A 15,282-nucleotide genomic window follows, 5' to 3' on the forward strand; every position below is an offset into this window, starting at 1 on the left:
GCATGTGCCACAGTCACCTTCCCCCACCGCTGCCCCCACCAACGCAAGGATGGTCGGCACAGCTTCACTTTCAGATCTGCGGACAGCCGGGCTTTGCTATGCAGGCATCAACACCGCCGCTGCCTCCTGCTTCCCTGTGTGGTTGGCTGGTCAAGAGGTCAGAGCAGGAGGAGGAGCAACAGCCACCATCCCCGTCAGAGCCACCACGTAGATAGGGCCTGTACCAGGTGAGGGGTCCTTTACAGCCACCTGGGACCATTTCTGCCCAAGCTGACGTGGTGACATGATGCAGGAGGCTGTGGCTGCTGATGGACACCATCGGCCCCCAAGCACTCGGTGGCCTGTGTATGGGGGCCCCCCGATGGTGTCAGGCAACAGCTGCTCCAGCCCCTGCCTTGCCTCACCTTGCCCTGCGGCAATTGGCACACCCACCCTGCCTCACCTTGCCTCACCCACAGGACAAACCTCCAGCACACCGCTCCACCTGCCAGAGAACCTCTGGATCTCCCCCAACTTTGCCCAGCCCCCACAGGCGTCCCTCCCCACAAGCATTGAGGTGGCCACACCCACCATGGCCATGCCCACCCAGGCAGCCATGACCACTGTAGCCACGCCCACCCAATTGGCCACGCCCAACCAGCACCCGGCGATAAATAAATGGGTTTTGGGTTGCGGTTTGGGCACTCGGTCTCCAAAAGGTTCATCACCATTGGACTAGAAGAATTCCAATCTCCCTTCCAATTCTGTTATTCTGTTAAATATCTGAATGTAGGATACTGAATGTTGGAATCAGTGGTAGAATGACAGGTTCTATTGGAATTTGAAAGAACTTCTGAACAGTAAGAACCATACATATCGAGACAAATTACTCAGGTGGAGATCAGGCTTTCTTTCACTGGATATGTTGAAGCAGAACAATTTATCATTTGTATTCCTATTACCAACAAGAGGTTGGACTGAAAGGTTAAAGAGTTCATTCCAAATTTGTGATTCTAAATACCAAGCTCTTTTTCTGCTTCTTAATGTTTTCCCTCTGAGAAAAATACAGGATGATCAAAGTAGTTTAAGATAATGGAATGCCTGCAAGAATGGTTCTGTTTTAACTTCTCTAAAGTTTTCTTTGTAAGGAAATTACAGGTAATTAAAGGCAGCTATCAGGGAATTTAAGGAATTAGATCTGATAGACAAGAGTGCCTGAAGAACTATGGACGGAGGACTGCAACACTGTACAAGAAGTAGCAACTAAAACCATCCCAAAGAAAAAGAAATGCAACAAAGCAAAATGGCTGTCTGAGGAAGCTTTGCAAATAGCTGAGGACAGGAGGGAAGTGAAAGGCAAGGGAGAAAAAGAAAGATACGCCCAATTGAATGCAGAATTCCAGAGAATAGCTAGAAGAGGTAAGAATGCCTTTTTAAATGAACAGTGTAAAGAAATAGAAGAAAACAACAGAATAGGAAGGAGCAGAGATCTATTCAAGAAAATTGGAGAAATGAAGGGAACGTTCCATGCAAAGATGGGCATGATAAAGGACCAAAATGGCAGGGACCTAACAGAGGCAGAAGAGATTAAGAAAAGGTGGCAAAAATACACAGAAGAACTATACAAGAACAAGCTTAACGTCCCTGATAACCACGATGGGGTGGTCACTGACCTCAAGCCAGACATCCTAGAAATGGGCCTTAGGAAATCTGAGCAACAACAAAGACGATGCAGTAAAAGTGCTATACTCAATTTGCCAGCAAATTTGGAAAACTCAACAGTTGCCACAGGATTGGAAAAGGTCAGTTTACATTCCAATTCCAAAGAAACACAATGCCAAAGAATGTTCAAACTATCGTACCATTGCACTCATTTCACATGCTAGTAAAGATATGCTTAAAATCCTACAAGCTAGACTCCAGCAGTATGTGGATCAAGAACTACCAGAAGTACAGGCAGGATTTCGAAGAGACAGAAGAACTAGAAATCAAATTGCCAACATACGCTGGATCATGGAGAAAGCTAGGGAGTTCCAGAAAAAATCTACTTCTGCTTCATTGACTATGCTAAAGCATTTGACTGTGTGGATCACAACAAATTGTGGCAAGTTCTTAAAGAGATGGGAGTACCAGACCATCTTATTTGTCTCTTGAGAAACTTATATGCGGGTTAAGAAGCAACAGTGAGAACTGGACACAAAACCACTGATTGATTCAAAATTGGGAAAGGAGTCCGGCAAGGCTGTATACTGTCACCCTGCCTGTTTAACTCATATGCAGAGTACATCATGAGAAAGTCAGGGCTAGATGAATCAAAAGTTGGAATTAAGATTGCCGGGAGAAATATCAACAACCTGAGATATGCAGATGATACCACTCTAATGGCAGAAAGTGAAGAGGAACTAAAGAGCCTCTTGTTGTGAGTGAAGAAGTGCAAAAGTTGGCTTGAAACTCAACATTAAGAAAACCAAGATCATGTCATTTGGCCCTCTTAGTTCCTGGCAAATAGATGGGGGAAAAATGGAGGTAGTGACAGATTTAATTTTCCTGGGCTCCAAATCACCACAGATGGGGACTAGGGCCAAGAAATTAAAAGATGCTTGCTCCTGGGAGGAGAACTATGGCAAATCTAGACAGCATACTAAAAAGTAGAGACATCACCCTGCCAACAAAAGTGCGTATAGTCAAGGACATGGTTTTTCCATTTGCAATGTATGGCAGTGAAAACTGGACCATAAGAAAGGCTGAGCGCCAAAGAATTGAGGCCTATGAACTATGGTGCTGGAAAAGACTCTGTGAGTCCATTGGACTGAAGGTGATCAAACTGGTCAGTCCTAGAGGAGATCAACCCTGCTCTTTAGAAGGCCAGATCCTGAAGTTGAAACTCAAATACTTTGGCCACCTAATGAGAAGGAAAGACTCACTGGAGAAGAGCCTAATGCTGGGAAAGATTGAGGGCAATAGAAGAATGGGATGACAGAGAATGAGGTGGCAGGATGGAGTCACTGAAGCAGTAGGTTTGAGCTTAAATAGACTTCAGAAGATGGTAGAGGACAGGAAGGCCTGGAGGAACGTTGTCCATGGGGTTGCGAGGGGTCAGACACGACTTCGCAACTAACAACAACAACAAATCAGGGAATCAGATAGCTATCAGTTATCAGATTCCACTAGTATGGAATCTGAAGCTGGTCTTTTCTGAGTACTCCATGATATCATAGAGATATGTGCATTTTGATTTTTAGCCCTAAAACTCTTTACATCATCCATCTTGTTGGAGATGTTGTCTTTAACCCTAAAAACTATCCAAGGTGAAGGACCTTAGCAGCTAGGCTTGGATTTATGAGGAAGTACCAGGTAAGAAAAAATGACCCATCTACTAGAGGTTAAATATAATTGCCATGACTTACAGACATATAAGGATTACTTTAGTCTGCTTCATTGTCTTCATTATAGACACAATTTCAGAGAAAGATTGTATCGTTTCTTCAATAGATCATAACAGAAGAAAAATCAAGAGAGATACTTTCACTCAAGCATTTCTCAAAATGCATATGAAATCCATGAAAAATCTATGACCTACATCAGTTATGGTGAACCTTTTAGAGACTGAGTGCCCAAACTGCAACCCAAAACCCACTTGTGTATTGTCAGGTGGGCGTGGCCCATTGAGTGGGTGTGGCCCATTGGGTGGGCGTGGCTGTGGTGGTAAGTTCAATCAATCAATTCCAACTTTGCAACATCTTTTTTTTCCCATGAGAAGTTGAAATTGATTGATTGAACCTTTTTTTTTGGCACACGGTGGCAGAGGCCTAAAGCGAAAAGGTTTTATAAAACTGAGCTGAAGGCCTAGGACTGGGCCGATGGCACGCATCCCACAGAGAGGGCTCTGCGTGCCACAGGTTCACCACCACAGACCTACATCATCCTTTCTAAAATAGTCAAACAAAAACAGTCAATTCACTGTCCAATGAATATGTAGTGGCTGTATGTCTGATGCATTGGCTTTATAACATTCAATCTTAATTTCTACAAATCCCAGAAATTAGTGTGAATTGTGAATTCAATGAATTCTGTTCACTGAAATTAAGGTCTGTTTATACATTTAAAACCAAATTTTAAATTATTTTACTGTATGGTGCAGTAGTTAAGGCTCTAGGCTAGAAACCAGAAGACTACAAGCTCTAATCCCACCATAGGCAAAAAGGTGGCCTTAAGTCAGTCACTCTCTCTCAGTTATGGAACACAGGCAATGGCAGACCACTTCTGAAATCTTATCAAGAAAACTGAATGGACTTGTTCACTAGTAGTCAGCACTCATTGAAAGAAACAACAAAAGGATTTATAGTTTATTTGGATTAACAAAATTTGCTAGAAGGCCTGTTCTATACAATATTTGTCTGCAAGTTTAATTTCCCTAAAACAGGGGTCCCGAACCCTCAGTCCGTGGACTAGTACTGGGCCATGGCATGCCAGCAACCGATCCGCACAAACAAGCAAAGCCCATCCATGGGATGCAGGCGGCACAAAACCATGCACTCTCTGGTCCATGGAAAAATCTTTCTCTATGGAACCAGTCCTTGGTGCCCAAAAGGTTGGGGACCTCTGCCCTAAAAGATGAAGTATTTATTTATTTATTTATTCGGTTTATATACCGCCCTATTCCCAAAGGACTCAGGGCGGTTTACAAGGCAAAATTTAAAAACAATCCAATATGGAATACTCTAACAATTTCCAAGACTTTGCTATGAAAACTGCAAGGGCTTGTTCAGCCAGTTATCAAGAATCAACATCAACTCAAATGTATATGAAATAATCTTCCAAGTAGCAGTGTTAACGATCATCTTATATTCTAGGAACAAATCAAAATTATCCCTTTATTTGACTGAAACATTAAACAAATCTAAGCAGATAAAGTATGTCATTATCTTATGAGTAGGGTTAGTTTAATATTTTGTATTTAAGGCAAGTAATAAGATAGCTTCATTATATGAAATAGAAAGGGATGTTAAATGGACAACCACTGAGATTGGTGCTTTCTTAGTATCATCAGTGTTAGTGAGAGTGTGACTTTTCCCAATACAAGTGAAGGGCATGTTAAAACTTCACTTTTTCGTTGAAGGGCACTCTAACAGAAAAGAAATAGCTAAAAATAGGAAGCAAAATTTATTTTGAACCTATTGACAGCTAATTTAAAATCCATCCTGCATCACTATCAACCTGCAGTTAATGTGTTCAATACCTTTTTATACATCCGGATGTTTATTAAATTTCACACAGCATGCAATATATAACAATTATTTGATCATATACTTAAAAAAACCTGAGTCCTACATGGGATGGCCATTTCTATCCAAAGGATATGAAAGCGGTCCAAAATTCAGAAGGCGAAACAGGTTGGAGTTTTTTTAATGTATTAATATGTTTTAAATGAAAGTCTCCACGAAGATGATCTTCTGAAAGTCCGACACATATTCAACAGGAAAAGTCCCATTTGAAGAAGCAAATATTGTACGTCTTTTAAGGCAATAAGTAGGATGCAACACAGATCTGACAAGCAGATATCCTGCTATGTATTGTATCAACCATTGCCCGGACCAATTCGGACCCCGCCCAGTCGCCGGCTAGAAATTCCGGGTCCGAAAATTTCGCAGCCTATCAGACAGAGCCACACCAGCACGGCACTACCCCGCCCTGCTGGGTTCGCGCGGTACCGGTTTCTCGCCTGGGGAGAAATTTATGGGAACAAGGAACAAATATACCTATGTACCCTCTTTCGCCCACCACGTAAATATCCGTTATTATTTTTTCTATTGTCCCCCACAATTGAAACAGGCAGCCAGATAATCAATCTTAGCTACTCTTCCCCCTTAGCTCACCAGAAAAACGAGAAGGCAACAGCCCGGCTCGGGAAAGATGGCGGCGATTCTCATGGTCGAGGATGGCTATGCTCCGAGACAGGGAGTGAAACAGACGAGCGATTAAATCTCTTCCCCCGGGCTCCGAAAAAATTCGCACAGCAGCAAGTCCTACCAACAGACGAAGGAGAAAACCGACCTCACTTGCACTTCCAAGCAGACCCATTTATAACTTCCGAGTTTGAAGTGCAGTCGTGAGGGACGCTGGGTAATGTAGTTTTGTAGTTTTCTTCTGAAGCGATTGGTTTATATTCGGAGGAGTACCCTCTGTGGCCACCGACGGAAGTAATTTTGCGGGAGGAAGTTTGCAATTTTAACTCCTGAAAACTAGGTAAGTTTGTAAAGTTTGTTTTTAAGTTTCTTGATGCTTGGGATAACGAAGAGGGTGAGATTATTCTTTCAGCTGACAAAGAACACCTTTAAATCCTCTATTTTTTGTAAAATGAGGAGAATAGGACTAAGATAAATAGTTAATCTTTATTGTCATTTTTTACTGTGGGCACGAAGGCACACATTAAAAATGAAATTTAGTTGCTCTCAAAGTGTACACATAGATAACACACATTTAAACATACTATATACAACATATGTATAGACCTACACCCTTATATATAAGTAACATAAATATTAATCACTGTCTATCTTGAATACATAATGGAAGGAGGAAGCTTGAGAAGTCACTAGATTAATAGTGTATGGAACAAAACTATGACTGAATCTGGATTTCTGCTTTGGATACCATGGAGCCTCCTCCCAGAAGGTAACAAGGAAAACAGGTTGTGAAGAGGATGGGTAGTGTCCCAGACAATCTTATGAACCCTGCTCAAGCAACACTTCTGTGCTATGTGCTGGATGGAAGGAAGGGAACTGCCAATAATCTTTTCATCCATCCTCACCACTCTGCACCGCCTTTCTGTTTGAAGCAGTGATGCTTCCAAACCAGACTGTGATGCTGTATGACAGTATGCTCGCAATCATCCCTCTGTAGAAAGTGGTAAGGACAGAGGAAGGAAGATGTGCTTTTCTTATGTGACGCAGAAAATGCAGACACTACTGTCCCCACTTCACTAGTGTCACTAGAAAATAATAAACAGAACTGGATAAAGGAGGAGAACGTAATTTTCTTATATTCAGAGGCCTATTTTGATTGCAAACACTCAGCATTGGGGATATGAGTTAAATTGTCATTCTTTGTATATAATCAACTTCAGAATTTTTACTTCTATTACAAATGCACTCAATTTTGTCATTGTAAGACCTGTTTTAATTGATGGTAGCAAAGATATAATTATATATCTTAATATTAGATTTATTCTGGAAATTAAGGGCATATGATATCAGTATTGATTTTATCTCTTACTCCTCCTCATCATCATTTTTTTTCTATAGCTGCTGTACCAGCCACCATTTTTTAAACAAGTTTTATTAGTTTTTCAATTTACAACCTATATATTTAGAAAGCATCATGATACCTGGGTAGTCATCAATTGAGTAACAGAGTTTTCAATACATAGTTCGGGTTACATTATCATAACATCCTTCTCTATTCCCCTCAACATTCAGTACAACATATTTAAACTAACAAATTTCTAGGAATAGCATGGTTAGAGAAGATTTTGTCAATCCAATTTCGATAAAGTATGTCAAATCCTGTTATTAAATTTTATCTAATTTTGATGTTAATTATAGTATCCAAGTATAACCTTTAACATCCCAAATAGTATTCACAACCCAAAGTTCCCTTATTACACCAAAGATTGTATTATCTAACATACACCCAATAGTTAAACAGCTAGCTTTTACCTAATAAACATTGTTTCATATCCTAATACATCACAAGTTACCAATCGAAGAGTCTATATTTATCAATCTACTTCTACTTATACATAACCAAAATTTTAACATCAGACATAGGATCCATAAGCCAAATTTCCATTATATCAATATATAAATTTATAATATTTGGAATAAGCTTAATAAGTACTTAAACACATTTTAATTCTATCTCATGAATATTTTCTATTTCTATTCCTAATAAGTCACTGATTACTAACAGAATGACCTACGATAATTCTCTAGAAATTCATTTTTTAAATCTAACTCTAAGTTTCTTTTTTTGCCAGTCGGGTTTCCAGACCCAGGGATTTAAATTGCCAAGTAGGTCTTCCTTTGCTCTCATGCATATTATTTGCACCAGAGGAGGCCATCCAACCATCAGCAATGTACAAAGGTTGAACCATTTATAGTCATTATATTGTTGCCATGTTGATTCCACTCTCTTTATTTGCTCTAGCATCTCTGTCTGCAATTCAGTTTGGATTCTTCTTCCACCTGGGTTGATCTGTTTTGAGTAGAAAATCTTACCTAGTTTTATAGTTAGTAGTTGACTGTCCAAGCTTTCCACAGGTTGTCTTTGTTGGTCTTAGGCTTCCTCTATGTTGGCACCACTATCTTGCATGTAGGCTCTTTAGAGAGGGTCAAAAGTTGAGTATTAAGTTTTTCCCTTGTTTGTTGTTGGTCTTTAGGATTGTCTGTCGTAGTAGTTCCTTGTACTTTAAAAATTGTAGGTTCTTTGAGTAAAGTCAAGTTTTGGATATTAGTACTTTGTTGTTGTTGCTTATATTCCTCTGTCTCAATAGTAGTATCTTCCAATTTTGTTATATTCTGAAGTGTAAATTCTTTAGTTGCAGTCTGAGTTTCAATTTGTAAATTAAGGTTGGCATGTAAATTATTAAATCTGGAGATAGACATCTCAGTGACTCTATAGATTGTTTCAAATATAAGGTTGGAGTCAAGCAAGGTTTATGGCTGATTCTTCTCCATTTTGTAGTATTTATAAATAGTCCTTAGTGGAGGCTATTTTTCAAACAAAAATCAGTAAGTGTCCACCTCCACAAGTCTAAGCCAAATTCATCTCCAGCTGTTTCAGGTTTTTATCCCAATGCCAGGGTTAGCCCAAAATGTAAGCAGACATGTTTGCCAGTAGTATTCACTTGCTGTAACAGACTTAGCCACTACTTCAATTCCTTTTCAGACAGTCTATTTATTTATTTATTTTATTCCCTTTTTTAGACATAGGTAGAATAGTCCATTCCTCTAAATATAGGAACTTTGGGCCAAAAGTAGAAAGACAGTAGGTCCAATTAATAAGTATCCTTTAGTACAAGGCTTTTTTTTCTCTCCCAATGTAGACAAAGGCCGCTATTAAGGAGTGTGGGGGAAAAAACAAAGATCCCTTCCCTCTCTCCTTGCAAGGGGAAGCAAATTCAGGAAGCTTTTGACAGGCAAAGTACATGATTAGGAAAAGAAGAAGGCAATACTCACCCAGTTTTCAAGTGTTTTCAAATGCTTTGTTGTGCTTTCGCTTCAACAGGAAACGGCTAAACTATAGGCCATGGAAGTGGCCGATCCTTTCTTTTTCAGTTCGGAGAGTAGCTCCAAGCCAATGGGAGGGTCACCGCCCTTCTACCGCCAACTGGAGAGACCTCTCCCCCGTTTGTGGCCCCTCCAGGTCGATTTTCAACCCCTTTACAGGGGGCCTCCAAAGAAGAGATCCAGGCGACACGAAGAGCAATTCCCTCGCGCGTCTGGCCGCACCGAGATCTGGAACCGGAAGCCTCCAGCCACCATTTTTTAAATAGGCTTGTATAGTGAGCAGACATGTATTTATAGGGCTATTGTTATTTTTATACTTATATTTCTACCAAATCACAAAAGAATCAAGATGCTTTGCCCTAAAATTGAATAAAAACCATAAAAATGCTAAAGTTATGAACATGAAGTGATTCTATTTCCTATACTATAGGGAATAAACATAGAATAATGCAATAGAGAAGCACATTAAAAACAGTTTGAGGCTTTAAAGGATGAGTACTGAAGGACATTGTTTTGTGTGGGCTTTTTTAACATTCATGAAATAGGTTTGATTAAGGTTCAATAAGTTATTGCTGTCATAAACAGGGCTAAGGGCCCCTGGGGAAGCTAAATGTGGAGACAAAAATTAAAAAAGATATAAACAGAAAGAAGGCATGCCTTTAGTAAGTTTTGTTTTCTATACAAAATAAGAATCTTGGAAGATTTTTTAAAACGAGAATAATAAATGATTCAATGTATTTAGATAGCACATTAGTGATTGCTTAGTATTTTCCTACTGGAAATCTAGCCCAGATAGTTGAAGCTTCTCCTTCTGTTTGTCTATAAATAAGAGATTTTATAGACCTTTGGCTCCCTGCCTTCTTGAATCTTTTAAAAGGAACTCAGAATTTCTGTATTTGTACAGATCATCTGATTGTTTCCTTTGCTTGATTTCTAGTCAGTCAGTCATGTTATCTTAGGCTCCACCTGGTTGCGGGTCCTGTGAACCAGTCTGGTTCAAGAAATAAACGTCCAGTAATGCAAGAAATATGTTCTTTTTTACTAGATTCAACATTCTATCCTTCTTAACAATGGAAAGCACACTACACTGAGCTTACTAATAAATATATTTCTCTACATTCTTCAATGTCTATTACACATATATACATATGTAAATGAACATTATCATTCATCATTCACCAATACAAAAGAAGCCTTTAGTTCCTTAGATATTACCCTCAACGTATTTGTGATCTACTGAATTATTACCTTACTTTTGGCATGATCTTGGTCAGTCAACCACTCCTAAGGAGGGCAATGGTGTTAAATTGCCTTTACATCTACACAGTTTATCTCATAATGATGGAGTTCAAACTCTGAAAATAATGTTGTAATCTTTTCCAACTAAAGAAATATTCTTCAAATTAATATACACTTGTCACTTGCTTTTTTCCAAATATGCACAAATATGTAGCTTTGGATCAGTTTTCTTCTTCAATAAATGAGCAAGTCCAATGTTTTTTACTCATTTGTTTAATGGGTTCTTTTTATTTAGTTTTAGGACTTGCATGAAAATAGATAACATTTTAGTTCATTATTTATACAAAATTCAAAACTTGCAAGCACCATCCTATCAAAATAAAAGTACTCCAGAGATTGTTTTCACCAAAACAAATTAGTTTAATTTATTCAAAATTACTAAAAAATTTACTGCAACTATGCATTTTGAATTTTTCAGAAGTATGAATGTTTCTGAAACATGGCTTTCGGTGGTTCCTCATTAGCATCACATGTTCATGCTGCTGCTGTTAATGGACATAAAAGAGCTCTCCTAAAACAAATATCAGGTAAAAGTACTCTGTTTATATTATGCTTTAGATAATTTGTTTATGTTTAATTATTTAAAACTTCTCTTTTAGCTTTATCTGTAAAACAGACTAATAAGGAGAATAGAGGATTCATTTCATACTGCCATGTGTGCAATATGCAGTTTAAAAATCCTATAATTATACAGGCTGTATTTCATTACTGATATGATTATGATAGACATTATGAAACTTGGAACATTTATGGGCACATTTATTGCCCATAAATGCTATCTCATGAATCTGTGAAGCATTTACCTTTTGAAATTCAGATTCTATTTTACCATCCTAATATTAATACTCACATTTTAACATCACAAGTAATACTTTTTATAAAACAGATAATTTCATCTCTTTAAGCTTAAATTTATCATTAACAAAAAAAAATTGTATGGGGTTAGTTCTTAGTTCTTTTTTTATCACCATTTTGTTTCCTATAAAGTATACATTATACTTGAACTTATTATGTTGGCAGTCTTTTGTGATGGAGCCCGTGATGTTACTTCAGACTTCTAAATGTATTTTCCATCCAGAATATTAGAAAGCCCACAAGGCTACTATTTCTAAACAGTAGAAACAATTAATAGTATTATTACTATATGTCTCATTTATGAGAGAAAATCAATTTATAAATTACCTCACAGTTCTGGCCTATTGAGTCCTGCTCTGAAAAAAGTACTTACACTTTCTTAAGTTCATCACTGGTTCTTGATTCTAAATAATAATAATAATAATAATAATAATAATAATAATAATAATAATAATAATAATAATAATAATAATAATAATAATAATAAGAAGAAGAAGAAGAAGAAGAAGAAGAAGAAGAAGAAGAAGAAGAAGAAGAAGAAGAAGAAGAAGAAGAAGTTGGAAGGGACCTTGGAGGTCATCTAGTCCAACCCCTTGCTCAGGCAGGAAACCCTATACCATTTCAGGCAAATGGCTGTCCAGTCTCTTCTTAAAAACTTCCAGTGTTGGAGCATTCACCACTTCTAAAAATTATCCACTATCTAAAAATTAGTGAAGCAGAAATACTGAATTTTGCCACCCTTTATAAAGAATGTAAGAATAATATTCCATTATTATACCAAGGAATATGAAGATGAGGTGCGATTTTTGCAGTCATTTTTATTATATTACAGAATAATATTTTGAGAACTGGACTTCAACCTTATGATTTGGAAATGGACTAAGGAATATAGGAAAGGGGGGACAAAAAAATTACCTTGAAGAAATGGATTTTAAGGTGGAAACAAAAGTATCTTTCCATAGATTTTGCAATTCCAAAACTCCATCATTTTAAACTGCAAAACAAGAAAAACTTTGCATCTATATATCTGTTCTCTGAGTGGTACAGGGGAAGATGTCAATGTAATGACCCCCGTGTCTGGAAGTTGTTTGGGTCTGCATACAGCAAAAGAGATTTCTGCTCAGTCCTAACAAGACTGAGTAGATGTGATTGTTTGGATCCCCTGGTTTGAATTTATCACCATCTTTGGTTTGGATGGATCTTCACTTCCCAGTCAGTGTGCAATCGGGAGGGTCTCCTCTGTACTTGTAGCTACTGCTCAAAGAGCAAGACGGTAGGTGTATCCATAGATTCATCTAGTATACTAGTTATATCCTTTCCTCAATTAAAAAAAATATCTTTGGCCAGTCACTCATGCCCTAATCACCTCACAGTTAGATTATTGCAATGACTACATGGGGCTGTCCTAGAAGATCACCCCAAAGCTACAGCCAAAATGCAGCAGAATAAGCTATAATGGGGTGTAACCATGTGTCATTACTGTTATAATGACTCCTTTCGCCGCGATCTGAAAACATACCTGTTCGAACAAGCCGGCCTGGCCTGAGGGTGGGATTGGTGGGGTTTTTTATTATCATTTTATTGGGGGTTTTATCAATGTATTTATTGTTTTTTATGGGCATGTATTTAATTACTTTTTAATTTTTGTAACTTTATGTTTTTTATTCTTGCCCTGTACACCGCCCTGAGTCCTTCGGGAGAAGGGCGGTATAGAAATATTAATAAATTAAATTAAATTAAAATTATAAAGAAACTAATCTGAATAACTCATTAAACAGATTGCTTATTTTAAATGTATTTTTGTTAAATTGCCAATAAAATTTTGTTGGACTGGAGTTAACATAAATTCCAGGAAATGAATTTGGTTAACTAGATCTAGCCATTAGCTGTTACCTTTTTTGTTCTGGGATATCCTGGTCATAAAGCCCTTGTAACTCCCTGTTATAATTTACAATGCAGTTTGTCTAGATCTAAACTTGAAGCTATAACTGACACAGAACGTAATAGCCAGGCTACTGTCCAGAACATGTTTTAGATACCATGTAATTCCGGTCCTAAAGGAACTGAATTAGCAATACAGTCGGTTTGTAATGTTTAAGATGCTAATATCTGATAATAGCTTCTTCAAATGTGTATCTGCCCAAATATATGCTAACTTACTAAATGAAAAGCCCTGCCCTAAATGATAAGCTTGATGCTAACTTACTTTGCATTGATTGAACAGTGCTCTATTTGTTAATAATAATATGAACTATTTTTCTCAATTGAATGACACTTCAAAGTAATATTTCTGCATAGAAAATTGAAATCTTGCTTTAGTTTATATTGTAAAGTTATCTAACCCTAGATATTTTTTTAATTATCTATAAATGCAGAAGCTTTTCTTTGCCATTTGTGATGTAAGTTTTAAGCATTTGTATAATTTTATCTTTATTATATATTGTTTAAAAAGTACAATTATTTTTTGCGCTACATCTGCTTCTTCCAGTGTCTCTTGTTTCTGTTCTGTTTCCGGGGTTTCTAACTTTACTGTTTCTACTTTAGTTTAAAAGTAAGCATATGAGGCTAAAGGAGAAAAATGGCGTAATCTAGAACAAGGCTTTTCAACTTTTTACCCATTGTACCACTTTTAGCATATGGCAACATCCGAGTACCACCAGTCGCCTAGCAAGGTGTCAACATTCCAGCTGATTGGTGCTTCTGGGCCCAGCAGAAGCACCAGGATCAGCACCGAGGTCCAGCTGGAGTCTGGTGCTGATCCTGGAGCTTCCGCTGAGACCTGACAGCCCCGAAGAAGCGCTGATCCTGGCACTTCGGCTGAGCCCTGACAGTCCTGCAGGTCCAGCCATCTCTTGCTCAGGCTTGTGCGGTGCTGCCACCTGTTCAGCTCATTCCCCTCCCCCGCTACCACTTTTCTAGGATGGTCGAGTACCACCTGCCAGGTGCCAATGTACCACAGGTGGTACCCATACCACTGGTTGAAAAGCCCTGATCTAGAACACCATCCAGAAACAATAAACGTTACCTCAGAAAATATGTTGCTCACTGGATCACATATCCAAGATATTTATAAAATATATTTATACATAAAACCTTAAATGGCTGTCTATTTAAGGTTTTATGTAACTAGATGGCTTTTAGCAATAATAAAAACATATTTGAAAAATTCACAAAAACAAGTAGTGCTCAGCAACCTTACACAACCCTCCCTGATAATAATAATCATGGTTCCAGCTTCAACCAATCCAATACTTGAGGAAGAACTAGACTTTTAAGATTTTCCAGGATAGAAGGATGGGGACCTGCAGGATCTTGGGACTGGAGGAGAGAGATAGATTATCAGAATAAATATTAAAATCAGAAGAAATGTTTGGGTTTTTTTAATACATTTTATTAGTTTTTATAGGGTTAGGGATAAAATGGGATCAATATTAGGATTGGGGTTAGGGCTGGGGAATGGGTTTTCCCAGATAACATTTTCAATATTTAGCAAACAGTATATTGTCTGAGTACATGTATTTAACTAACAGTAATAGATATAGTTAATTATCATAAACAATGTTAATTAATCACTCAGTCACCTTCTTACTAATATATATTCAAAATTACACATCATATTCCTTTCTGTCTGACTTGTTTTTCTAGCCATTGGTAAAAGTTATCCCATGTTCTAAAGTACACTGAGTCTTCTTTCTCTTTAATCTCTAAAGTCAATCTATCCATTTCTGCGCACTCTAGAATTTTCTTAATTAGTACTTCTTCAGTTGTAAGTTTTCATTTTTCCAATATTGGGCAAATACAATTCTTGCTGCTGTTAATATATGTAGTATTAGATATCTACAATCTTTCTTGTACTTGG

General features: G+C 37.8%; 2 protein-coding genes across 3 annotated transcripts in view; one reads left to right on the plus strand and one right to left on the minus strand.

Moving 5' to 3' along the window:
* Window positions 1-6,187, minus strand: part of ERP44 (endoplasmic reticulum protein 44) — a 164,239-nt gene extending 158,052 nt beyond the window's left edge. Inside the window, exon 1 of one of the 2 annotated variants that reach the window (XM_081345345.1) lies at window positions 5,856-6,187. In XM_081345345.1, the coding sequence (XP_081201471.1) occupies window positions 5,856-5,909 (54 nt within the window). In that variant the 5' untranslated portion in view covers window positions 5,910-6,187. The remainder of the gene's footprint in view (window positions 1-5,855) is intronic. The other variant, XM_081345346.1, reaches the window with a different exon arrangement.
* Window positions 6,188-10,990: 4,803 nt separating this feature from the next.
* The window catches only part of INVS (inversin), a gene marked incomplete at its 5' end in the record, with an annotated part of 338,003 nt that continues 333,711 nt past the window's right edge, over window positions 10,991-15,282 (plus strand). Inside the window, 2 exon segments of the mRNA XM_081345332.1 lie at window positions 10,991-11,009; window positions 11,012-11,095. Coding sequence (XP_081201458.1) covers window positions 10,991-11,009; window positions 11,012-11,095 — 103 coding nt within the window.

The sequence above is a fragment of the Vipera berus genome, assembly GCF_964194415.1.
Source record: "Vipera berus genome assembly, chromosome: Z".
In the NCBI taxonomy this organism is placed as follows: Eukaryota; Metazoa; Chordata; class Lepidosauria; order Squamata; family Viperidae; genus Vipera; species Vipera berus.